Source organism: Hydra vulgaris, chromosome 13, assembly GCF_038396675.1.
Source record: "Hydra vulgaris chromosome 13, alternate assembly HydraT2T_AEP".
Taxonomy (NCBI): Eukaryota; Metazoa; Cnidaria; class Hydrozoa; order Anthoathecata; family Hydridae; genus Hydra; species Hydra vulgaris.
In genome coordinates this window covers 46923764-46950311 of record NC_088932.1, presented here as the reverse complement: position 1 = coordinate 46950311, position 26548 = coordinate 46923764, and the positions used below count along the sequence as shown (strand labels likewise).

The window sequence follows — 26548 nt, the reverse complement described above, 5'->3', positions numbered from 1 at the left end:
AATTCTGCTATATCCATAAAAATCATTTGACTTATAGATACATCCATTTAAATACTTGTCATTATCAAAATAAACAACTGCCCACACTTGTTCTACTTTGAACTCAATTAACTTGTTATCAAGAGAGGTAGCATTTAGGTATAAACATGACAGCTTTTTAATTTCATTGCAATCTGACACTGAACTATATATAAAATTATTGATCTGATTTCTTTTTGAATTTGATGATCTTATTGCCACAGATACCATACCAAAAGGGGTCATTGTCTGGTCTTGCTTGATTCATTTTATTTATTTCAATTCTGAGTTTAAAGTCTTGGAGTCTCTGAGCCTCATTCAAATCTGGACTAAGTTAAATATCTTTATGTGCGACATTACTTCTCAATTTTTTAGTTGATGCTAATATTGTATTGCAAAGAATATCCTCAGATTTCATTTCTATGCTTTCTTTAGTTGATTCGGTCACTCCATAAATAATGACTTTTTTAGCTCTTTTTCTTTCATCTAACTCATTAATAGCTACATTTGTTATCATCAGCTGCTCTGTAGGCTTGTTTTTTTGTATACCCTGTTCGACAATAAGCGACCAGTTACTGATAGACTTGCTTGACTCAGCTGCTTTATTTCTGTCTTCAGATTTTTAATGTTTTCATCATTTTCAGTTTTTGTTGTTTCTAGTTTTGTCGCGCATTCAAAGAGTTCCAAATAAGCGTTAGAAAGCTGGCTACACCAATTATGAATGTCTTTAGTTGTTTGAGAGTGTGAACCCAATTTTAGCGAATTATCCTGTTTAAGAAAATCTAAATTCATTCCTTAACTGATATTGTCTACTCTCTTGATTAGAGGGCTACCACCCTGAATAACAGTGGATTATCTCTTGTTGTGAACTTAAAATTGATAGCTGAGAGGGCTACCACCCTGAATAACAGTGGATTACCTCTTGTTGTGAACTTAAAATTGATAGCTGAGAGGGCTACCACCCTGAATAACAGTGGATTATCTCTTGTTGTGAACTTAAAATTGATAGCTGAGAGGGCTACCACCTTGAATAACAGTGGATTACCTCTTATTGTGAGTTTATTAAACTTATTACACAGCGACTAAAATGTTTCAGTATGTGTTTTTTCCCGTTTTCGATTTGAAGATAATAAAAACATGTGAACAAGTAAAATTAAAAATGAATTTTTAAAACCCAATGTTTTTATGTTTTTAAAAGACAAATTTTGCAATCAATTTTTTCTGATATTACTATTTTATTTTATTAACATTTGGCTGTATGCGTATGTAAAAAAACAAAAAAGTTCAGGAAGAATAGGGTCTCGAACAGACAATCCGTTAACGAAGTCAACGCCTTATCCAAATATGCTAAACGCAGGTGTAAGTATGAAAACAATCAATACTTATTTTATAAATCATTATTAATCAATACTTATTTTAAAAATTATTATTCTTGTTTCTATATAAAAAAAAACTTAATTAAAATTAACTAAATTAATTGACTTATTGCAAAACTAATTATTGAATGTTGTATTGTCATCAAGCAAGATTGCAAAGTATGCAAAATTTGAAAAAAATGTATCATCAGGAAGTGACTCAAAAATTGATTGCAAGATTCGATGCTCACAGACAAACAGAGACAGCGAGTTAATAAAAGCAATGGAAAAAAAATGAGACCTAAATAAAGTTGAACCATTTTAATTTTCTGAAGAAAAAAACATGAATTTTTCTAAAATGTCACAATTTTTTATATTAATTTTTTAACATCAATGAGGCACACACCAGCATTATCCAATTGAGCTAAAACTTCACAAATCTCATCTGGTATCAAAGTAACAAGACATATTTTTAATCACCAGTAACTAGTAATTTTATTGATTTAAAACTAGTGAGTTTTAAAACAATGATTTAAAAAAAGAGCCGTGGTTAGAGTTCTGGCTCTAAATTTAAGTGAATTTATATTTTTTATAACAATTGATGCACAATAAAGTTAATTACTTTCCATGTAAAAAAAACTCAACAATTGGAAGATAATTAATGGTAAAAATTTAATAATATAGCTTTTAAAAATCTTCTTCAAAAAAACATTTTAATAGAAGAACCAAACCTAAAAAGAATACGATTACTTAAATATCTTTCTAGTAATAAAAACTAAATTAATTAAAAAAAAAGTCACATTTTATTTTGTATTATCTTTATTTTATGTTATGAGTTTTAATTTATTTTGTTTTTATTTTATCGTAATGATTGGTTTTTGGGCTTGAAAGCAAAGATCATAAAAATATGTAATTTAATTCTGATAAAAAAATATATGATTTAATTTGAATTTAATTTGAAAATTTAATAAAAATATATAATTTTATTCTGATAAAAACATATATAATTTAATTTTGATTTTAAAAATGTATAATTTAATTCTGATTATAAAGATATATTTAAGTTTAATAAAACCAAAGTTAATGTTATGGGTTAACTTAACTGTCAAATTTATTAAAAAATATTACTAAATATTGTTCAAAATTTATATTTTATTTATTTTTTATCACAATTGTTTTTTGGTTTTCCTTTGTAAATATTTTTTTTTTTAATAAAAATCAATTTCCTTGTAAACGTGTTCAGAGGCTGCATCCAAAATGTGATATAAATGCAGCAATTTTTTTTTTTTTTTTTTTTTTTATTTTTCAAAATCTAAAGAAAACGCTATAAATCGTGACAATGGCAATTTGGTGACAACTCACAATTAGAAACCACTGTTTGTAAAATTAAAAAATGTTGAATATCTGATGTTGCAATGACATCATTTTGTTACTTTCATTAAAAAAATTTTAAAGGGTTTTTTTAACGGTTTTATTAGTTTGATAATGGCTCTCACTATATATCACATGAAAAAAAAAAAATGAAATATCACGTAAAATATGAAATAAATAGTATGATACCCTATATGATGTTTCAATGCTTATAATGTGTGTGTGTGTATGTTTATATATATATATATATATATATATATATTTATATATATATATTTCAACTTAGTTTCTCCGCGCAGCTGCAAAGCTAGAAACTAGGTTGAAATAATCTATAAAATAAATTAAAATATATATATATATATATATATATATATATATATATATATATATATATATATATATATATATATAATGCCAAGAAATCAAGTTAGTTTTATAAATCCTCATAATCTAGTGTCAACCTGCCAGTCTGTTGCAATAAACATATGATTGATTTATGGATTGAATATATGCTAAGTTTTATTCCAAGATGATTAAAAAACTTGTTTCATGTATGCAAAAGTACTTTAAAAGTACTTTTTACTTTGTAACAAAAAATAATTTCAACAGACTGTGAATAAAGTTTTCAAAACAGACCGAGTACAAGTTAATTGATTTTGAGAAGTCAACAACAGAAGTTGAAATTTTATCTATTTTATCTTATTTTTATTATTAGGACTAAGAGTCTAATGTTGAACTTAATATTTAAGTAGATGATTTCAGTATATAAAATTCGGAAATAGAATAAAATCAAAATTTTTATTTTTGAGATAACACTTAGATTGTTATTTGTGTTTGGGTGTGTGTGTGTATGTGTGTAAAACATAAAATATTTAGATTATTTGATATTTTATTGTATTTTTCAATAATTATTTTGTAGTTTTAATCTTCCATCAAATTTAAACGGCACGCCATCAATGCCAGCTAACAATGCTTCTCTAAACCAGTTGTTTGGTCAGCTTATGACAAATATGGGGACCACACCAGGGGAATCAAATTTAACTCCTGAGCAACGTTATCAAACTCAATTGGACCAGTTAGCTTCAATGGGGTTCCTTGATAGAGCTGCAAACATTCGTGGTTTGTTAATATATTGTTATATATTATAGTATTTGTTTATTTATATATATATATATATATATATATATATATATATATATATATATATATATATATATATATATATATATTTATATATGTATACATGTATATATATTTATATTTATATATGTATACATGTATATATATTTATATATATGTATATATATATATATATATATATATATGGGTCATTCCATGCCAAGTGGTGCAAATTTTAATGAGGTCCCTCATGGACCATTTCAGATTTTATTGAAATTTTTTGATTTTGTACATATATATGTTAAAAGCATGTTTTGAAAATTTTAGATCAATATCTAATATGGTTCTTGAAAAAACGCTATTTAAGTAGTGGGCTATTTTGCATAAAATTTCACTCTACAAGAAAAAAGGGTTTTTTCATCATTTTTAACAGCCAATAACTTTTGAACAAGTTAGTTTTTTACTTCAATTATTATAAGATAGCAAGTGTGCTGTGGATACTTTGAAAAAAGAAAAAAATATTATTTCTGGCATCTTAACTTTTTCCATAATGGCGGGCTAAAGTTGATTTTTTTGTTTTAAGAATAAGTTTTTTTGTGATTTTAAAGACCTTAATCTTAAAAACTAGTTACAAAGTTAATACAAATCAAATTGCCTGCTGATCTACATGTGGTGGATAAACATTTTTAAAAAAATCAGTTGATTAAAGAGCTGCATTCAAAAGTTATAGGTCTCCAAAATGAGTCAGATCGAGATTTTCGTAAAATTGATCTGTGATGCAAAGCATATGTTACCTAAGATGGCACTTTTTTTTTTTTATAAAATTTTTTATACGCATCAATTAAAGACTGTTAATTAATAAAAACCAAAAAAATTAATGGGCGCTTATTTATAACCCCCAAAAGGTAGTCTCTAAAAGTCAGGTAAATTTTCCGTAAAAAATTATTACTTTTTAAAAGTTTAGTTATTGTTTCATGTAATTCTATATTACTAGTATGTCAATCTAAAAAGTACTAATAAAACCAAATAAATTGTTGTATTTTAGAACTAATTAATAATAAGTAATATGCCTGAGCTTTCTACTTGCTGTATTGGTAAAGCATTAAATGAACAGTGCTATCTATCTAATAAAAGTAAACGCTACCAAGAACTGTCTAAACTAAACCAAGAGCTTATTTCTTTGAGAAGCAAAATAAATTTTATAGATTTTATTTGTAGCTATCACAAGAAAGTTTACTTGTCGAGGTATGAGAATGAACATCGCAGGTATTGTTGTAATCCGTTGAACAAGCACGCAAAAAATGTGAAAAGTAAGTTTCAATATTTAATATCTTAATTTAATAAAAATACCTTAATAACACTAAATAAATAAAAAAAAATATATTTAATAATTCTTTCCGTTATTTTTTAGATTCTCTTAGAGTTATTTATTAGTTATCAGTCTTTCATATGCCAAAGATTTTGGTTTAATACCTGGTCAAAAAATTTGCACTAGTTGCAGAAAAGTTCTGAATTGCAAACATAATACAAAAGAAAATGAACTCCAAGAAAAAGAAATTTATGTTGACAACCATACATTAAAAGAAGATCTTAATTCAAGTATTGCAAGTTTTGGATGCTCACCTCTAAAACTTGTTTCAAAAAAAGATAGAGTTGCATATGGAAAGCGTAAAATTGATAGCGTAAGAGCTCATACACAAAAGGCTGTTGCCAATGTGCTAGGTTTAGAAATAGCTGCACTTTGTGGAATTGAATCACCCTCAAAAAAATGTTTGAAAAAAACATTTTTAGAGGGTGATTCATTCATAATATTGTCTAAAACACAGATTTAGACAATATTATGACAATATTATGACAATATTATGAAAATTTGAAAAAACATTGTCAAATTCTGAAAAAATCACACTTCTTACACTCACTCCAGACAGTTGGTCAATAGAGAAAACTCAGAAGTTTTTTTTTACTTCAAAAAGATCTGTAGTACAAGCCAGAAAATTAAGTAAAAAAAGTGGAATACTATCAAAACCTTCTCCAAAATCGGGTAGAAAACTAAGCGAAGATGTAATTACAGAGGTTGTTCATTTCTACGAATGCGATGAATATTCAAGGGTTTGTCCAGGAAAAAAAGAGTTTGTTTCAGTTAAAGTAGATAGTAAAAAGCAACATATCCAAAAGCGCCTTCTACTAGTCAATATGAAAGAGCTACATATTGAGTTTAAAAAGAAATATAATTATCTTAAAGTTGGATTTTCAAAATTTTGTGAGCTAAGGCCCAAGTGGTGCATTCCTGTGGGTGGTGCTTCTGGTCTGCATGCAGTTTGTGTTTGCCAGTACCATCAAAATGTAAAGCTCCTTGTACAGAAAATTCCTGGAATTTCTGATTACAAAATCTTATTAAAATTAATGGTTTGTAGCATTGAAAATAGAGATTGTATGCTTCATAGCTGCGATAAATGTCCTGCTAAAAAGGTTTTGTTAGACTACATTGACACTTTGTTTACAGAAAAAGAAATTAGTGAAGTTAACTTTTATCAATGGCAAAAATCAAGTTACCAATGTACTTTAGTACCAGCAACTCTACCTTTAGATGAATTTATTGAAATGGTTTATGAACAGTTAGATAGTTTACGAGTGCATCATTTTATATCAAAAAGTCAAGCCACCTACTACCAACATTTGAAAACTAATTTAAAAGAAAATCAAGCTTTGGTTCTTCATGACTTTGCAGAAAACTATAGTTTTCTAATACAGGATGCAGTGCAAGGTTTTCACTGGAATAACAGCCAAGCAACTGTGCACCCCTTTGTTGCGTATTTTATAAAAGATGGAAAACTTGATAGTCAAAGTTATTGTGTTATATCAGATCATCTGAAACATGGAACAGATGCTGTTCATTGCTTTATCGGTAATGTTATTGATAAACTTAAACAATTACAAACATTTGAACACATTATCTATTTTAGTGATGGAGCTGCATCACAATATAAAAATTACAAAAATCTTATCAACTTATGCTACCATAAACACGATTTTGACATGATTGCAGAGTGGCACTTTTTTGCAACATCGCATGGTAAAAGCCCTTGTGATGGTGTTGGTGGAACAGTGAAACGTCTTGTTGAACGAGCCCGTCTACAATCACTAAACGATCCTATTGACACACCAAGCAAAATGTACAGCTGGTGTGTTCAACACGTCAAAGGAATATCTTTTTTTTTTGTTGACAAAGTTTCAATAGAAACACATACTACAAACTTCAATTTGGAAGAGAGATATCGTTCTTGTTCGACAATACCTGGGACACGAAACCACCACAGTTTTATCCCAATGTCACTTACCTCAATAAAGTTAAGAAGAGTCTCATTTGATATTATTTGCACTAATGTGGATTTTTCTACTTGCAGAATTTATATTAATAAAATTTCCAGTTACTCACCAGGAGAATATGTGGCCTGCGTTTATGATGCTCAATGGTATTTAGGAAATATTCTTAGTATTTCAGAAGAGCATCAAGATCTTAATATGAAATTCATGAAAAAGTCTTTATGTAACAAGTTTACGTGGCCATGCAGAGATGATCTTTGTTGGGTACCTCTAATGCATATTTTATGCAAAGTGCAATCTCTTAAAGTCCAGTCAAACAGTGGAAGATTTTATAGTATTGATTTAAAAGAAATCAATTAGATTATTTTATTATGTGAGAAATTTAACTTTTTGTAAATTTTATTATTTTTGTTTATTTTCTTAAAAACATTTTGTTTGTTTTTCATTAAAAAAATTATTGTATTATAAAGAGGGGAGGGGACAGAGGGGAGGGGACTTTATCTATTGGGATTTAAAAGTTCTTTATCTAAAGAGATTAAAAGGCTTTAAGCATTGATATTTTTTAATTGATATTTCATAATAAATAAAATTATATAATTCAATGCATTTATTTATTATGTCAATTTCAGAATTTTATGGAAAATTTACCTGACTTTTAGAGACTACCTTTTGGGGGTTATAAATAAGCGCCCATTAATTTTTTTGGTTTTTATTAATTAACAGTCTTTAATTGATGCGTATAAAAAATTTTATAAAAAAAAAAAAGTGCCATCTTAGGTAACATATGCTTTGCATCACAGATCAATTATACGAAAATCTCGATCGGACTCATTTTGGAGACCTATAACTTTTGAATGCAGCTCTTTAATCAACTGATTTTTTTAAAAATGTTTATCCACCACATGTAGATCAGCAGGCAATTTGATTTGTATTAACTTTGTAACTAGTTTTTAAGATTAAGGTCTTTAAAATCACAAAAAAACTTATTCTTAAAACAAAAAAATCAACTTTAGCCCGCCATTATGGAAAAAGTTAAGATGCCAGAAATAATATTTTTTTCTTTTTTCAAAGTATCCACAGCACACTTGCTATCTTATAATAATTGAAGTAAAAAACTAACTTGTTCAAAAGTTATTGGCTGTTAAAAATGATGAAAAAACCCTTTTTTCTTGTAGAGTGAAATTTTATGCAAAATAGCCCACTACTTAAATAGCGTTTTTTCAAGAACCATATTAGATATTGATCTAAAATTTTCAAAACATGCTTTTAACATATATATGTACAAAATCAAAAAATTTCAATAAAATCTGAGATGGTCCATAAGGGACCTTTGCACCACTTGGCATGGAATGACCCATATATATGTATATATATATATATATATATATATATATATATATATATATATATATTTATATATGTATGTATAAATATATATATTTACATATATATGTATATATTTGTGTATATATATGTATATATATATATATATATATATTATATTATATATTTATTGATTATGTTGCGTGATTTATATTAACCATTAATAAAAATATTTTTTACTAGAATAGGTTTACTAGAAAACAGTGATTTTATATATTTTCATTATATGAAAATATATATTATTTTACATATTATACAAAACCATTGATTGAATTATTTAGTGGTTGAGTATGCATGCATCAACTCGGGGGTTTAGTTAGAACAACTAGTGGTGCTAGAGGTCACTTTGTATTAAGATATGGTGGTCACTTAGTAAGATTTATGGAGTTCAAACCCCAAACTTTAAATCTTTGATGTATTGTGGGTGCTACTATTTTTTTAGGGTTAAGAGAGACTTTTTTATTTTTTATTTTTTTCAAGTTTAACACCCATGGTTCCACACTGTTTTTTACAAGGTTTTCATGATGACAGTTTCTCATTTTGATATAAAACTATAGAAGGCCCTTTTCGTTGTTAACTTTTTTTTTTTTTTTTTTTTTTGTCAGCCTTTTTGTTTTTTTCCAGATCAGGAGATTATTATACTATACCACTTTTATTTTATACTTATACTGCTATTGATAGAAGTCTGATGTTTACTCCTACTTTTTTTCACATATATTATATTCATATATATATTAAATTGTAAATTTAAAAATGGTAAAAAAATGTTTTTAACAAAAAAAAAGTTTTGAAATTTTTATTTATTTGTAATATTGTTTTTTTCTGTTAATGTTTTTGATTTTTTTTTTTTTCAGCTCTCCTCTTCATAACCTCTTCTTTCTAGTTTTATTTTTTATTTTTTAGCTCTTACCAACACTGGAGGTGATGTAAATGCAGCCATCGAAAGACTGATTGGTGGATCTTAGCTTTTTTATGAAAGTGGTTGAAAAGATATTATTCAGAAAATTAAAAATATTTTTACATCATAAAAAAAGTTTTCTTCACATAAGTTCATAAATAAAAAATGTATTATTGAAAAGAAAAAAAATTTAATGCAAATGTTTTTATTTTTTATTTTTTTAAGTTTTTTCTTTTTAAACTATTTCTTTATAAGTTATCTTCATTAATTTTGAATTTAAGAATACTTGGTTGAATCTTAATGTGCTCTTCTTTTAATTAAACTATGTTACTTTTATTGTTTGGTTTATATGCTATCATTAAAGAGGTCAATATTTATTTTTAAAATGTAAATGTATGCAATGATTGTTTCTAATTATTTTTTTATTCCAACTTATTTAAATTTTGTGATAATTTTATTCATTAAAATAAAAATTCTGAAATTTACTGAATGAGGAATATATTAAAGTGTGTTATCTGTATATATTTCAGAGCAATGGATGAGTGTTTTTGTTTGCTTTTTGTTTGACATCCATTTCATTTTATATTGGGTTAATTATTTTAAATTGAATGTATCTATATCAATATATATTTGTGTATATAAATGTATATACATACATAGATACATACAAACATGCATGCATGCATACATACATACATACATACATACATACATACATACATACATACATACATACATACATACATACATACATACATACATACATACATAAATTAAATATAAAAATATGCTTATTCATAAATTTTAATTATAAATATATAAATGGGATTTAAAAATTAAATGTGTTTTTATAGATTAAAATCAAAAGTATGGTTTAAAATAAAAAATCATATCATATACTGTTATTTTAATTATTGATTTATATATATATATATATATATATATATATATATATATATATATATATATATATATATATATATATATATATATATATATATATTTGTGTGTTTATATATGTTTATTATTTTTTCACAATAAATGTTTTGAGATATGAATATATAATTTAGTAAAATGTTTTTATATAATTGAATAGAAAAATGGTTTCAGATTTAAGAATTCAATTTAATAGAGGATGATGGCTCATAATGACAATGGAAAATAAAAACAGTGAGAAGTATTTTTTTTTATAAAAAAAAAATTTTTGGTGTTGTATTTGTTTTAATAAAAAAAATTTTAAAGATGTTGTTTATTTTTGCATGTTGTTTACCATCTGTATAATGATTTCAGTCTGTTGATTTTTCTTTTTCATTTACATAGCAAACTATATGGAAAGAATATGTTTTGTTGTTTTTGTTCAACATTTTGAACCAGATTTCCTTTTTATTTCAGTTTTGTTTGTGTAAAAATGTCATTCTTTTATATAATATAAAAATAAATAAATAAAGTTTCTCACATAACTCACAAAAATATGTTTCCATATGTTGTGTTTTTTTTTTGTTTTTTTCTTTAAATTTTCCTTGCCCTCTTTTTGTTTCTTTCAACTACATTATTCTTTTGTATAAGATAAGATCATGTACAAAACAAACTTCAAAATAAAAACTTTTTACATGGATTTTGAGGTTATTATGTTGTTGTTTTTAAATTACATATTTTTCTATTTTAAAATACTAATTAAATGCTAAAAAAAATAATTTTAAGAGTAAAAATACTAATACAAAGTCAAGTTTAATGTTGTTGTTTTTTTTTTTGTTTTTTGGGGGGAGGGTATAGTTTTATATATTAGTAAAACATTTTAAATTTAAAAATATAAATCTTTGTTAAGAGTTGATAAATTTAAAATTTAAAAAGAATAAAATTTATTGTTATTTTGTTATTGATAATATTGTATTATTATTAAGAGGTATTATTAGAGGTTGCATATTAAAATATAGTAAGGTGTTTTTATAAACACCCGAGTATACATTAATAATAATATTACATGTTTTATTTTTATTTTTTAGTTTAAATATTGTATTACTCTTCAATGTTTTTATATATATTTATTTTTTTATAATTCAATTTATTAAACTTATAAAAATTGCAAACCAGAATTATATGTTCATAGAATATATGCCATAATAACATATGACACATATTTGATTTATATAGATAAATAGTTTGATTAATTACCTATATAATTTAAGTAATATAATCCTTTTTTTTTGTAAATGGTTAAAGCAGTTTGTGCAGTACAATGATACTTTGAAGATTTTCAATGATCTTTCGAAGAATAAAAAAAAAGCCCTTGAAAATGTTTACAATAATTTTTGACTGATTGATCAAAAATCAAAAACAATGGAAACTAAAAGTTTTCATAGCTTTTTATTTTAACCAATTTGTTTTTTACTTTATACTACAGTGTGTGTGTGTGTGTGTGTGTGTGTGTGTGTGTGTGTGTGTGTATATACACCCATGTATTTTCTTAGAAATATTGTTTAGGGCGAATTTGATTTCAAAAAAAGACAGACCTTTTCTCTTAAGATTTGTTTTAATGAAGATTTAAAATGAAAGACGACTCCAAAGTAAATTTATCTGATGCAGAAGTGCTGGAATATTCTGATATTATTGTTGAAGAAAAACCTCTGAACAATAAAAGTGATGTTAACAAGTAAGTAATTTATTTGAAAAAATTATTTTAACCATTTGGTTTGCGATTCATAGCTTCCTGGTAACATTATTTTAAAATATTTATAGAAAATTTTTTCTTTATTATTAACCAATTTAAAAAAATCATCTTAACAAGTAAGCAATTTATTTGAAAAAAAATACTTTATGAATATTGTGTTTGTGTGTATATGTGTTTGTGTGTGTGTGCTTTCATAAACTTTGAACATGCGCGTGCATGTTTAAAGTTTATGAAAATTTTAATAAATGTCTTTCATATCTAAATTATATTCTGCCCCGACCCAAATCTGTAGTCAATTTAAAACTGAAGGCTTAGTATTTTACAAAGTTTAACTTTACAAAGTAATTACTTAATCATTTGTATCATTTTCACTTTCAAAATTCATCCCATGTTACATGCTGGGTACCATATCTCAGTGAAATTTTATGTTTCTAAAACTGTATCAACCTATTAAAAGTCACAAAAGAATTTTATGAATATTTTAAAATTCACAATCCTTTTTATTAAAAACATTTTGAAAAAAAATGCTTCAAAATGTCACAAAAAAAGACCATACATTTTTGTTTAACTATGCTCTTTTCTTGTATATAAAATGTAAGTTATTAATTTTAATTTAAAACTGAAATCTCTATAAAATTCTTTTGCCGGTTTATATAGTTTTAAACTATATAAACCGTTCATTTATTTTTCATACAGAAAACAGGGGGTAATAAAAAGTTATAAATCTTATTGATATAAGTAATCAATTAAGTTTTCTATTAAATTTCTTTATTTATATCATCATATAAAAATCTACTGAATATCACATTTTTGAAATCGATTGGAAATTTGAAAAGCATATCAATAGTATGGATTGACCGTTACATTAAAAATCAGAAAGGATTTTATCACCCCCTAATAAAATCTTGTTAAAAATAGAATTGTATATGCATGTCATTATGTTTTATTTAAGTAGTTAAAATTTTGCAGTTTTGTTAGCAATGTTTCTAAATGTTGTTGCTATGTAATTTTTTGCTGACAGCAATTTTTTCCCTAAATTGATGTTTTATCTCAACCTTAAGAGAGACGAGGAGAAACTTGTTGAGGCTAGTATTTCTAGAGATGTGGTGGGTTTGAACTCCATACCTCTTGCTTACAATGTTAGCACTCTACCACTATACAACAAATGCATTGATGTAAATCTGCACTATAATAGTATTATGTAATTTAATTGACTAAATTTTTATATGTATGTGCATGTGTGTGCTTATATATAGTTATATTACTTATTTGATTATATAGGACAGCATGCATTCGACAGAAATTAGGTTTTGTGATTCATCATCATAATTTCCAGATTATCATTTGTTTGCTGGTGTTGCTAGACATTGCTATAGTTGTTACTGAGATAATGTTAGAGTCTGTCAACAACAATGGTTAGTTTATTTTTATAACTGTTTTAATATAAATTATAAGTCCTGTGAAAAACAGATATACTGATCCTCTTGAGGTGAGGGAGTTTTAAAGATTGTACTCCGCCATGTTCTAAGTAATATCAAATTTAATTTTTTTTTATACACAGATCTTTCTTGACAGACTTTGTCATAGTTTCTTGTACAAAGATGAAAATAAAATGAAAATTCTGTGCAAAGGAACTCAAATAATAGATAATAAGTTTTTATTAAGTATAAAATTTTAAAAGAGAATTAGTTGACATTAATTAGTGGCACTTCACAAATATAATTGCTGAAAGGAGAGAAAATCACAAAAGTGGTGTCAAAAGTAGTGCCACTGAAAAGTGGTTGATTAAGGTTGTATAGCTTACTGCCCAAAAATTAAAAAGTAAATATTATAAACCACAATTGTGTACTAAGTTAAAATTGGTGCTAGCTTGGGCTTTTAGTGCATACATTGACTGAGGGGGTATGGGTTTGGGCTGAGAAGTATTGATGTAAGGGACATTTATTATGCAAAAATTTGTACCTTCTTTAAAATATTTTGTTTTTATTTTAAAAAATTTTCTTTTTTTCTATAACTGTCTGGATCTTATTTTATAGGTTGTTTAAAATTTTTTTTTTTTTCATAGAAAATCACAAAGTGGAAAAAGCAGAAAAGATTTTGCATTATGTTAGCCTTTCAATACTTACTCTATTTATGCTGGAGGTAATGATATTTATGTTGGAGGTGGTGCTGATGATGATGATGATGATGATAATGATGATGATGATGATGATGATGATGATGATGATGATGATGATGATGATGATGATGATGATGATGATGATGATGATGATGATGATGATGATGATGATGATGATGACGATGACGATGATGACGATGATGACGATGATGATTTTCTTTAAAGTAATACTAAACATTTTTTTGTATTTTATAGTTAGTAATTAAAATATTTGCTATGGGAATAGAGTTTTTCAAACAAAAGTTTGAAGTAAGTCTTTTTTTAAAATTGTTACTTTTTAAAAATATTTTTAAGCATAATTTTTTTATGGATTGTTGTAAATTTAGATATTTGATGGGCTGGTCATCACTATCTCTTTCTTTTTAGATATTTTTCTCAGGTAATATGTGTTGTAAATATAATTTCAATTTTTTCTATTTAAAATTCATTTTACATTTAAATATGTCCCACATATTTTCTATCAACATATTTTGACATGATTTTATGTCTGACATAATTGCTGTTTGATATTCTTGAAGAAAAAATCAATCTAACAAATTTATTGCACATTTCATCTAACAGTGCTGGCCAAAAAGATCCGACCACTAAGGTTTTTAGACAGAAACAAAATACCACTTCAATTTAATGATAATATGATTGAATTAAACTCAACAAACAACATTCACATAAGTCAATGACACACTTTCGAAGAAACCAATAAGTAGTTCACATCAGAAAAGAGTTTCTAGTTCCTCGAATGTCTTCCTCCGGTTTTGAGGACAGCTTCTATTCTTCAAGACATAGAGGCAACAAGAGAGTCACAGTTATCAGGCGTTATTTTTTGGGACTACGCCTTCAGTATAGCCTCCTTCAAAGTTGTTGCCGACGTCAAGTTTGCTTTTGCCACTTCTGCTTTCATTTTTACCCAGCAATTTTCAATCGGGTTTAAATCTAGTGACAAGCCAGGCTATGGAGCAAGAACATTGATGGAATTCTCTTGAAACCATGTCTTGACGATCTTTTCCTGATGACATGACGCGCCGTCATGCATAAAGATGTCACAGTTGAGAGTTCTGAGCCATATAGAACATTTTCCTTTATTATTTGCAAATAATTAACAGCTTTGATAGTTTCACCTGGCGACATGAGATGGATTCCCGCTCGATCTCTGGCAGTAAATGCTCCCCAAATCATAATTGCAGGGCAATATTTTACCGCCCGAGCAACATAACGGGCATTGTAGCATGTGTTTGGTGGTCGTCGAACATTCACTTTATGCATAGCGAATTGTTTCACCTGCGATTCGTCTGAGAACATGACACATTGCCATGGTCCAATTTTTATGTGCCTTACAGAATTTGAGGCGGTCACCAATATTTTTCTGAGTTGTGGTTTTAATGCAGCGCAATAGGATCGAAGACTGAAATCATCCACAAGACGTCGCTAAATGGTGCGAGAGCTCACATTCACATCAGGAGGCAGTTCATGGAGAATTTGTGAAGATGATGCTAGTGGGTCCTTGTGGCTGCACGGCAGATCATAGCGTCAGTTTTTAATGTGGTACATCTCGGTCTGTCACTGGATCTTCCTGCAGCGCTGGTGCCTGTTAACATGATGTGCTGAATGACGTCGTGAACAGTTGTCTTAGTCATTTGTAAATGTGCGGCAATCACACATTCAGACTTCTCGTCTTCCATCAAAAGTTGTATTTTAGCACGTTTTCCAGGTGATGTTGTCACCATAGTCAAATACAAATAGTAATTCACAGTCACGCATGGGATGGTATATATAACAATGGTACAACTGTTTTGATTGGCTAATAACTAGCCAATCACGCATACAATGCGTGATGGTGAAATTCCGAGGAATGCGCCTACACTACAATGTACATACTGTATACATAGATAAACAATGCGTGGTCAGGTCTTTTTGGCCAGCACTGTAGTTTAAAGAGTAAAGTGAAAATAGTTTAACAAATTTGTTGCTTTTTTGCAATCAATTATGCTTCATAAAACTTTTATTTTAAACCCTATAAGCAAACATCAGTTGTTTCATAAAGGTCTTTTTTTGCCCTTTTTAGTGATGTATCATTTGATAGTATTGATTAATATTGACTAGTATTGATGCATCATTTGATAGTATTGATTAGAATTGGCAATTTCCCTTATTAGAATGTAAAAATCATCTCAAGCTGAGTTTTTATTACTGAAAGTGGTTTTTATTACGATGACTAAGCTTAAAATTATTTTTTTGATTAAAATAATAATTAAAAAAAAACATTTTCAGTTATTTATAATTAATAGTTGATCCTGAAAAAGGTTTCATTATGAAAAATTAAATTCAAAAGATTATCAAAAAACAGTTCACAGAATTTAATAAACTTTGTGCCAAATTATATTCATTTAAGCTGAAGAATTTGAAATATTTCGCAAAAATTATATTCAGCTCATTAAATTCATATTAAGAAGACTAACTGGTAATAATTTATAACTAATTACGAATAATATAATCATAGTTATAATAGCTATTATTTATTTAACAATAAAAAAATTGACAATTGCATTATAACTGTATAATTAACTGCCATAAACTTGCATAAAATGTTTTGAGTGAAATATATATTGGAATAATTATTTTTTTCGTTTTCCTTAGGATTTAAAGTCAAAAATGGAGAATAATTTATTGAATGAACAAGTGAAAAGTCAATCTGAAATTAATAAAAATTTTACAAAGGCAAATTAAGTAACCTCAAAGATCACCTTCTTCGAAAACACAAAGAAAAAGCCAATGAAATTGAATTAGTTGAAGCTACCCCAACTACAAGGCATCGAAATGACAATGAGATTCAATTAATTAAACAAATCAAGCTAGAAGTTGATGTTAATCAACTAATTAGAGAAATGATTTGAATAATGATGCGCTGTAACTTATCTTTAGCATCAGCTGATGAAATCGGACAAATGTCTTTAGTGAAAAATGCATTCGAAGAATTCAAATTTTTTATAAATCGTCACAGCATGAAACGCTACATTCAACATGCATGTGAAAATATTTTTTTGCTAATAAGAGAAGAAACTGAAAATGTTCTTATGTCGTTGATGTTTGATAGTGTGTCGCGATATGGAAGAAACGTGTTTTGAGTTAGCTGCAGATATATCAAGGACAGGGAAATAGTTTACAGAACCTTAGGCATAATTACTCAAGAAGGTCGACAGTTTGGCGAAATTTTGGCTGCTCAATTGGAAAATGTGATTGGAAAAATTGGAAAATGTGCTAATAATATCTACGCAACTTGCACAGATCAGGGAAAGAATATGATGAAGGCTTTAAATATTCTCCAAAATGTACAAGATCAAATGAAAGTAATTCTTGAAATTTATGTTGACTAATTTATAGATTTCAAAGACAAGAAAATTGATATTGGTGCTTTAGAGAATGAAGAAGGAAATTATAGTGAAGCTCACACTGTTTGCGTTGAAAAATCGGTTGGATTGTTCTGTTCAGCCATGTTTTGTGGCGCACATGTGTGTCAGCTAGTTGCCAAGGACATAACGTCAATGTTTGAAGATGCATTGAATTATATAAGAAAGGTTGCTATTGAATCCAAAAAAGTAGCATATATTCAAACATTTAAAAATCTAAAAAAGTCTTGTATAGACATTGCACCACGTTGGGATTCCCCTTTTTTGATGATAAAAGATTTTCATACCAACGCAGAATCATATCAAAGGATAAGACACGACAAGTTAAATTAAATGATGCATCATGGAGCTTAATACATGAATATTTCAACGCATTTTTACCAATACATTCGGCTATGATGGGTTTTCAATCACCAAAATTATCAATTAGTGAATTCTACGTTCAATGGATTCAAATGAAAAAATAGAAATCAAGGACATTCCAGCAAGTGATTTGGGATTAAAATTGTTACTGACCAACGCAATCAATACACAAGAACAAGTTTTTTTTTAATGTGAAGATTTATTGCTGCTTTAGTTCTGGATCCTAGATTTTGCTTTACATCAGGTTTAATACAGAACTGTTGAATAGAAGAATCACACAGTTGATCAAAATCCATCAAAAACTTTGCACTCGACAAGAACAGTCAAATTCTTCATCAACAGAAGAATCCCTACAATTAAATGCGTCATATTCATCAGATGATTCCGATGAACTCAGAAGATGTTGAAGCTGAAAAAGTACATCGTTTCATTGAATATACTGAAGGAGAAACAAGACAAGGTATTGTTAATGCATCTTCAGAATCAGATGAAGATATCAACTAATTTTAAAATGGGTTCTTAATGAAGTGCGAGTGACATTAGATTTTGAATTCAACATTCTTGCTTATTGGAAGAAAAATCAAAAAATGATATGGGATTGGCTCTATGAAATTTTGCAAGTAGTTTGCGCTGCAGCATTCTCCAGCGTAAAAGTTGAATATGATTTCTCTTGATTCACTTTGGTTTATAGCCATCTATGTACTTGCATTTCAAATGATTTCTTAACTACCATGTTGGTAAAAAACAATCTGGATTTGATTGATAAAATAAAATTTGTTTAAAAAACTCAACAATTTACATTTTCTTTTAGTCAAACAACTGTTTTTCTATGAACTCTTAATTTGCAATAGAATCTTTTGAGATTCAATTTTGTCTTCATAGAATCTTTTAAGATTCAATTTTTCATTATGAAAACTTTCGAGGAATTGTCAATTTTTTTATTGTTAAATAAATCATAGCTATTAAAACTATAAGTATATTATTCGTAATTAGTTACAAATTAATTAACAGAATTAGTTATAAATTATTACCAGTTAGACTTCTTAATATGAATTTAATGAGCTGAATATAATTTTTGCGAAATATTTCAAATTCTTCAGCTTAAATGAATATAATTTGGCACAAAATTTATTAAATTCTGTGAACCGTTTTTTCATAGAATCTTTTGAATTCAATTTTTCATAATGAAACCTTTTTCAGGATCAACTATTAATTAAAAATAACTAAAAATATTTTTTTTTAAATTATTTTAATCAAAAGAATAATTTTAAGCTTAGTCATAGTAATAAAAACTACTTTCAGTAATAAAAACTCAAATGAGATGATTTTTACATACTTGAGATGATTTTTACATTCTAATAAGGGAAATCGACAATTCTAATTAATACTATGAAATACTATCAAATGATACATCAATACTAGTCAATATTAGTCAATACTATCAAATGATGCATCTCTAAAAAGAGCAGAAAAAGACCTTTATGAAACAACTGATGTTTGCTTACAGGGTTTAAAATAAAAGTTTTATGAAGCATAATTGGTTGCGAAAAAGCAACAATTTGTTAAACTATTTTCACTTTACTCTTTAAATTAAGCTGAAATGCGCAATAAATTTGTTAGATTGATTTTTTCTTCAAGAATATCAAACAGCAAGTATGTCAGACATAGAATTATGTCAAAACATGTCGATAGAAAATAAGTCTGACATATTTTATGTCAGCAGAAAATAATTCAGACATATAATTATGTCAAAATATGTCAATAGAAAATATGTCGCAGACATATTTGACAGATAACAACCCTGATAAAGACATTAATGATCAATGGTCAAAATTAAAAGTGTTTTTAAACTGTTTAGTGACATTTTTGTTTCCTTGTTTGCTTTAGTAAGATTTATGGCTTGAAACTAAATGGTTGAGACAGTGTTGTTGCAGTTAAATTATGAAAAAGAGTATTTTCATTAACTCTAGTTGTCACCTTGGCCTTACCACCTAAGGGATTTAAAGTTTTCAAGTCTACTATTTTTTAGTCTGGAGTTCTTGGCGATCATTTTACATAATGACTATAAATACGAAAATTGATATGTTCCTGTTCTTTAAATGTTCTAATTTTTCTCCCCAAAGTAATCTATAGTATATATACGATAAAAACATTAAAAAAATGTTAGCATAGATTTACTGGTATTTATTGAATAAATGCATGTTTTTTAACATCAAGGTCTTAAATTTTATTGATGTTCAAGGTTTATATTTTTTATTGTTGAAATAAATAAAATAGTGTTTTATATTCTTGTACATACAATAGAGTATACAAATATGCTATACAATGCAACGTTTTAGAATAGAGTTTAAAATAGAATCATTTTCTCTGCAGTTCTGGTGGGCTAAAATTTGGAGTTGAATTTTTAATTATTCTTCGGCTTTGGAGAATCACAAGAGTGATAAGTGGTATTTATTTGTTTTTGTTTTTTTAATTTTTGTGACATTAGTTTTAAATAATAATGTAGTTACATTAGTTTTAAATAATAATGTAGTTGTTAACATAATCTGCACTGACTGATATCTTATCATCATTTTTATTTTCTACAGTAGAGTTTCCAAGTGTGGAGATATTTTTTTTTTTTAATGTTTGTTATTGCTAAGCTGGCATTATTGTTCAATTTTTTAACAAGCTGATTTTATATAGTTCAAAAGCTTCATGATAAGAATAGAGTTGTTAATAAGTGAGACATGTTGTAAAATGCCTATTTTTAGTGTTGTATTGCACTATGCACATTTTTTAATATTAATTGTAAAAAAGCATTTTTATTATAATGTGTCACTATTACTTATTTTTCATTTATCGACCTATATCATTAACCATGAAAGTCATCTATACTAAATTTATATAATTTATACAGGGTGTATTACATTGATTCATATGTTTAAAAACATTCAACTCAAGTAAAAAAAACTTGTTAATTTATATGGGTAAAAAAAAAAGAAAAAAAGTTTTATAATTTACATCTTACACTATAAGACACTATAAACATTTATTGTAATTTATAATAAATTTTTGGAATTTATAATAAATTATAAAAATTATTTTTATTTGAAAGGATTTATAATAAATTATTATATATTATAAACTATTATAAATTATAATAATTTATTATAAACTAATACAAAATAATATAATAATATACTAGTAATTAAACTTGTTATTTTAATTTGTAATAAATTAGTCCTTAATATAAAAATCTCCTTTTCATTTACAGCTATTTTATATCTTGCCCAAATTTTAATTTAAAATGAATTCATTCTTGTGTTTGTTATGCAAATCTGGCATTGATTTTCTTTACCAAAAAGGAACAATATGGGCCATCATGATGGGGACCTTCCATGTTATGGGTTATGTGTAATTATAGTTTCAAAACTCTATTAGGTAATTATATGAATCTAGCAATCTAGATCTCAGTTATAATGTTCACTACAGTGTCAGAAAAATCTTTATCACGCACCAGGTTTCAATCAAACTTTTCATCACTAACTTCAAATTTAATTTACTGAACACTGTAATAACTTCAGAAAAAACAGAATAGAAATCAGTTTTCTAGATTCTCTGCTTAAAAGATCAAGATTTACTAAGTTGCTTGAATGCTTCAGAAGTTGCTTGAATGCTTCAGAAGTTGCTTGAATGCTTCAGAAGTTGCTTGAATGCTTCAAAAGTTGCTTGATATTATAACTGTTGCTTTTGTTTTTACGACAATTCTTATCATCATAGTATATCCACAGGTTTTTTAAATTAAATTGTTTTCTAGTAAAGCTATTTAAAATGTTTTTAAGGGTTATAAACCCTTCTCTCTCCCCTTTACACATACACACACCTCTAATTTTATCGCATTTAATTTGTTTGACATCAGATTGTTTCAAAATGACTCAATTGGTTAAAAAAAAATTTCTAATAGAGTAACTATTAAAATATTTTTTTGATTTTGATTAGAGATAACTTTTACAGTTATATTTGCAGATTTTTTCAGTGGGTCCTTTTGGTCTAAGGAAATTGCTCATGGAAGGTATCGTATTAAGCTGATAAGAAATATAGTACATAAAAAATAAGTTAATCGTATCACTTTTTTCTCTCTTTATAGAAAATATTATTATGAAATTAAGCTTTTAAAATCTTTTTTCATAAAGTAATTTTGAGTATCTTAGAATTTTGTTTAGACTAGCAAAAACTATAACAGTTTAATTATATCAACATTCAAGAGTGTATCTGATAAGTCCAACTGAATATCAACATTCAAGAGTGTATCTGATAAGCCCAACTGAATATCAACATTCAAGAGTGTATCTGATAAGTCCAACTGAATATCAACATTAAAGAGTGTATCTGATAAGTCCAACTGAACAAAAGTTCTATTTTCTACAGAAACTCACGCATAATTAAAATAAAAATAAATTTAAAAAATTTAATGATACATTCCCAGAATAGAGCCATAGGGTACACCACTTAAAATATTAAATCACGTAGAAAATTCTGGTAAAAAAAATTTATTTTTTTCTCTAGAATTTTCAGAATGTTTATTTGGGATGTCATGGGATGATTTGTTTAATAAAACCTTATAAAAAAATTATTAATAAATGTGGTTGCAATAATAGACGTTTAGATTATAGTTGTTATAATCTATTATTTATTTGCACCAACAGTCAAAGTTGTTTAATAGCTGCAGTGGTAGTTCTTTTGGTTAACTAACTCCATTAGTAATTCTATTGGTTAGCCCAATTAGAATTTCCCCATTGGTAATTTTAAATTTGCTTAACTTGAAGTTTTTTAACTTAGGAGAACACTGCTTTTAATTATTTTGCATATTTCTTAAGTTAGAAGCATTTAAGTTATATACTTATATGAGCTCTATAGGCTCTATAAATGACTTTTTAGTAAAATTTATTTCTGGTATAACATGACTTTTTATGAAAATGATATACTATCTGGACATTTGTGGAAAATATCTAATTGAATTTAAAGCTGCTTTTGATTCTGAATATTGTGGTAGGTTTACTTTTTATATGTACTCTTTCTGCTTGTTTTTAGAAACCTTTTGTAATATGTTACAACGGGTAATCTTTCTGCTTGTTTTTAAAAACCTTTTGTAATATGTTACAACAGGTAATCTTTCTGCTTGTTTTTAGAAACCTTTTGTAAAATGTTACAACAGGTAATCTTTCTGCTTGTTTTTAGAAACCTTTTGTAATATGTTACAACAGGTAATCTTTCTGCTTGTTTTTAGAAACCTTTTGTAAAATGTTACAACAGGTAATCTTTCTGCTTGTTTTTAGAAACCTTTTGTAATATGTTACAACAGATAATCTTTCTGCTTGTTTTTAGAAACCTTTTGTAACATGTTACAACAGGTAATCTTTCTGCTTGTTTTTAGAAACCTTTTGTAATATGTTACAACAGGTAATCTTTCTGCTTGTTTTTAGAAACCTTTTGTAATATGTTACAACAGGTAATCTTTCTGCTTGTTTTTAGAAACCTTTTGTAACATGTTACAACAGGTAATCTTTCTGCTTGTTTTTAGAAACCTTTTGTAATATGTTACAACAGGTAATCTTTCTGCTTGTTTTTAGAAACCTTTTGTAATATGTTACAACAGGTAATCTTTCTGCTTGTTTTTAGAAACCTTTTGTAATATGTTACAACAGGTAATCTTTCTGAAGATGTAACATCTTATTGACATGTAGCTTTAAAAATTACTTTGCAATATGAACTTTATGTTCATAAAATTTGTGTGCGATTTTTCGCTTCATTTTTTTTTTTTTAATTGTAAATAGATATGTATAAATAGATTTTATAAATGGATACCAATATTTTGAATATTGTCATTTTAATGTGTAAGATGTAAAAAAATTTATTCATTCAAAATTAATTTTTTTTAAACTAAATTAATTTTTTTTTTTTTTTAACGTTAAGAAAAGTAAGCACCCGGTATTGTTGATTTTATTGGGTATCTGTATTTTGTATTATTAGGTCTATAAATAAAAATTAAGTAACCGTTGTTTTTTTTTTAAATAATAACTACTTAAAATGAGCCTTTTTTTTCTCACAAATAAGCAAATGGGATGATGAATTGTCACATTGCGTTCGGCTAATATTTGATTGGGTAATCTGGCTTGAAGTGTTATCAATGAATTCATGGATGGTTGAAAGAATTTAAATCTAAAGCAATTGTCTAAAGTTAAAAGTCTTAATAATACACTAAATACTTTTTTTCACACGATCTTAAAAAGTATAGCAGGATATTATAATTATTTATATAATAATTAGAAACTTTTTAACGATAGTTATATATACGTAAAACTTATAGAAATAGATTTTATATATATAAATGTGTATATGTATATATATAAGTGTATATATAAGTAGATATATGAATGTATATATATATACACACAAGTCCTTTATTGAAATAAAAATCGTTGTTACCTTTTTTGTTCAACTAAGTTATAACAAAAATTAAATTTAAATTATAATACAAATAAAAATATGCTATAATACTATATAAATATGTTTTAATATGTTGTAACCGCTATTATAAATACAAATGTCAGATATAATAATGATTTTATAAATTTTGTATTTTGCAATTTATAAAAATATTTTTAAAAAAATTGAACTTTATTCTTCATTTAATTTATTGTATCTTGTAAGTAAATTTATATATACCTTATATGAAATTTATTTATTATAATTTATTTAAGTGATATGATATTTAATGTATATATTTACATCCTATTTCTAATTTATGCAGGGAAAAATAATTTATGTAAATATCCAATCGAATGTTAATAATTCATTTTATAGTTTTTTGTTAATGGTAATAGATTAATTTTTAATATTTTTTGAAGTGTATTTACAAAATTAATTCTGGTAATTGTATTATGCCAGTAGCTAGTTTTAAAATATTAAAAGTGTAAATCATTTGTTCGATAGTTGTAATTATTTTTTAGCTTTATTTATCGCAATAGTCATTTTTATTTTAAACGTTTAACTGTACTATCAATTGTTTAAAATATTATTTTTTTTAAAAATTATGAGTCCTTTTTTAAAACTATGTAATAAATACTTTGTACCCGAATTTATTGGTAAAGTTAAAACTTTTCTATTCTTTTTTTCGTTTTTTTTTTTTTTTATTCCAGTATAAAGCTTTAACTATTTTACAAATTTAATCTAACGAGTTTATAACAATAACCAATAACACGCTATCTTCCATCTAACACTTGGTTGATGTTTTGTTTAATACAACACATGGTTTATATTTTATCCGAGAAAACATCTGCTTTACGTTTTATCGAGCACGTGGATTATGTTATAAAATAGCGTTGCAAAATAAAACTATAAATGTAATAAAATTTAAAATCCAAATTTTTGATTTTCAGTATGTGTCAGCGTACGTGTGTGTGTTTAAATAACAAATTATCAAGGATTCCTTATAGATGCTGAGGTTGGTTTATTTTAAGAAAAATTCTTTATTTTATAGGAATAATATCGTCGATTAAAAAAACCGCTGCTGAAAAAGAACGAAAGTTAGCTGCGGAAAAAGAAACTTTAGAAACGGAGAACAAGATGCTTTTGCAGCAAATAAACACACAAAAAGTAAACGAAAAAATAATTTTGTTTAAAATTTTTTTAAACTTTCCTCTCTTTTTTTGCCCTCTAATTAAAGTTATTTTATCCAGGATGAGATCATGTTTTTGAAAGAGCTTTTAAATAAAAGTGGCATCGACGAAAATATAATAAAGCCGAAAGACGAGGCATAAAATATTGATGACGTCATTTTTGAGCTTAAGCTTTTTTTGTTTAAAAAGCACGTTAATAATGGCGATAAAAGTTTTATATTTCAACATTAAATGTGATTAACATTAAAGAGGTTTATTAACTTATCAAGGTCGCTAAATGCTTGACAATTTTTTTTTTATTAATGTAAAGTATATAAACAAACGCACACACACAATGGTTGTGATCTCAGTGACAAAATGGTCTAACATTACGCCTAATATTTATAATATCCGAAATAAGGAAATAAAACCATTTATAAAAAATATTGTATCTTAATAGGTGAAATATATATATATATATATTTATATTAAAATTAGAGAAAGAAAATTATCATCAATGAAAATACCTGTTTCAAAAATTTTCATTGAATATCATCTTCTAAAGAGTGCTTAATTGTAAGTTTGACAATTTTGAAAAAGAATAACTTAAAAAGACCTTAGTATAAAACTTTAAAATATCTTAAAAAAGATATAAAAACATTTCTTATTAGTTCACACTGACTATAAAATAACGATTTATGTTTTTAACTTTAATTTAAGTTTAATGTTATAAACTGTTTAAAACAGCAATAAAACAACATACTGAGTTTTCTTTATATTAGCGCAAGCTTTTTATATTGACAAAAAAAAAACTCGCAGTATTGTTTTA

The 26548-nt window shown here is 26.4% G+C and overlaps 3 protein-coding genes across 5 annotated transcripts in view; all 3 read left to right on the top strand.

Annotated features, from left to right (window-relative positions):
• Positions 1–9668, top strand: part of LOC100211830 (ubiquilin-1) — a 91668-nt gene extending 82000 nt beyond the window's left edge. For both annotated transcript variants that reach the window (XM_065816332.1, XM_065816331.1), the window contains exons 12-13: positions 3664–3863; positions 9474–9668. In XM_065816332.1, coding sequence (XP_065672404.1) covers positions 3664–3863; positions 9474–9535 — 262 coding nt within the window. In that variant the 3' untranslated portion in view covers positions 9536–9668. The remainder of the gene's footprint in view (positions 1–3663; positions 3864–9473) is intronic.
• LOC136090173 (uncharacterized) lies at positions 5745–7559 on the top strand. The gene has a single exon (XM_065816333.1). It carries the CDS (start codon positions 6057–6059, stop codon positions 7545–7547), a length of 1491 nt encoding a protein of 496 aa, XP_065672405.1. The 5' UTR covers positions 5745–6056; the 3' UTR covers positions 7548–7559.
• Positions 9669–10510: 842 nt separating the features above from the next.
• Positions 10511–26021, top strand: LOC101236972 (voltage-gated hydrogen channel 1). Of its 2 annotated transcripts, XM_065816329.1 has the most exons (9): positions 10511–10638; positions 11950–12118; positions 13418–13551; positions 14202–14278; positions 14511–14564; positions 14642–14694; positions 20453–20526; positions 25602–25717; positions 25801–26021. In XM_065816329.1, the coding sequence occupies exons 2-9, from the start codon at positions 12015–12017 to the stop codon at positions 25879–25881; spliced, it is 693 nt and encodes a 230-aa protein (XP_065672401.1). In that variant the 5' UTR covers positions 10511–10638; positions 11950–12014; the 3' UTR covers positions 25882–26021. The 2 variants fall into 2 exon arrangements, with proteins under 2 accessions (XP_065672401.1, XP_065672402.1); XM_065816330.1 differs by lacking the exons at positions 25602–25717; positions 25801–26021 and adding an exon at positions 24176–24436.
• The last annotated feature ends 527 nt before the right edge of the window (positions 26022–26548 follow it).

Coding starts and splice junctions, on each gene's coding strand:
- LOC101236972 (XM_065816329.1), top strand. CDS start 12,015: ATGAAAGACGACTCCAAAGTAAATTTATCTGATGCAGAAGTGCTGGAA. Junction 14,279..14,510: donor TTACTCTATTTATGCTGGAG/GTAATGATATTT, acceptor TGTATTTTATAG/TTAGTAATTAAAATATTTGC. Junction 25,718..25,800: donor AGCAAATAAACACACAAAAA/GTAAACGAAAAA, acceptor TATTTTATCCAG/GATGAGATCATGTTTTTGAA.
- LOC136090173 (XM_065816333.1), top strand. CDS start 6,057: ATGAAAGAGCTACATATTGAGTTTAAAAAGAAATATAATTATCTTAAA.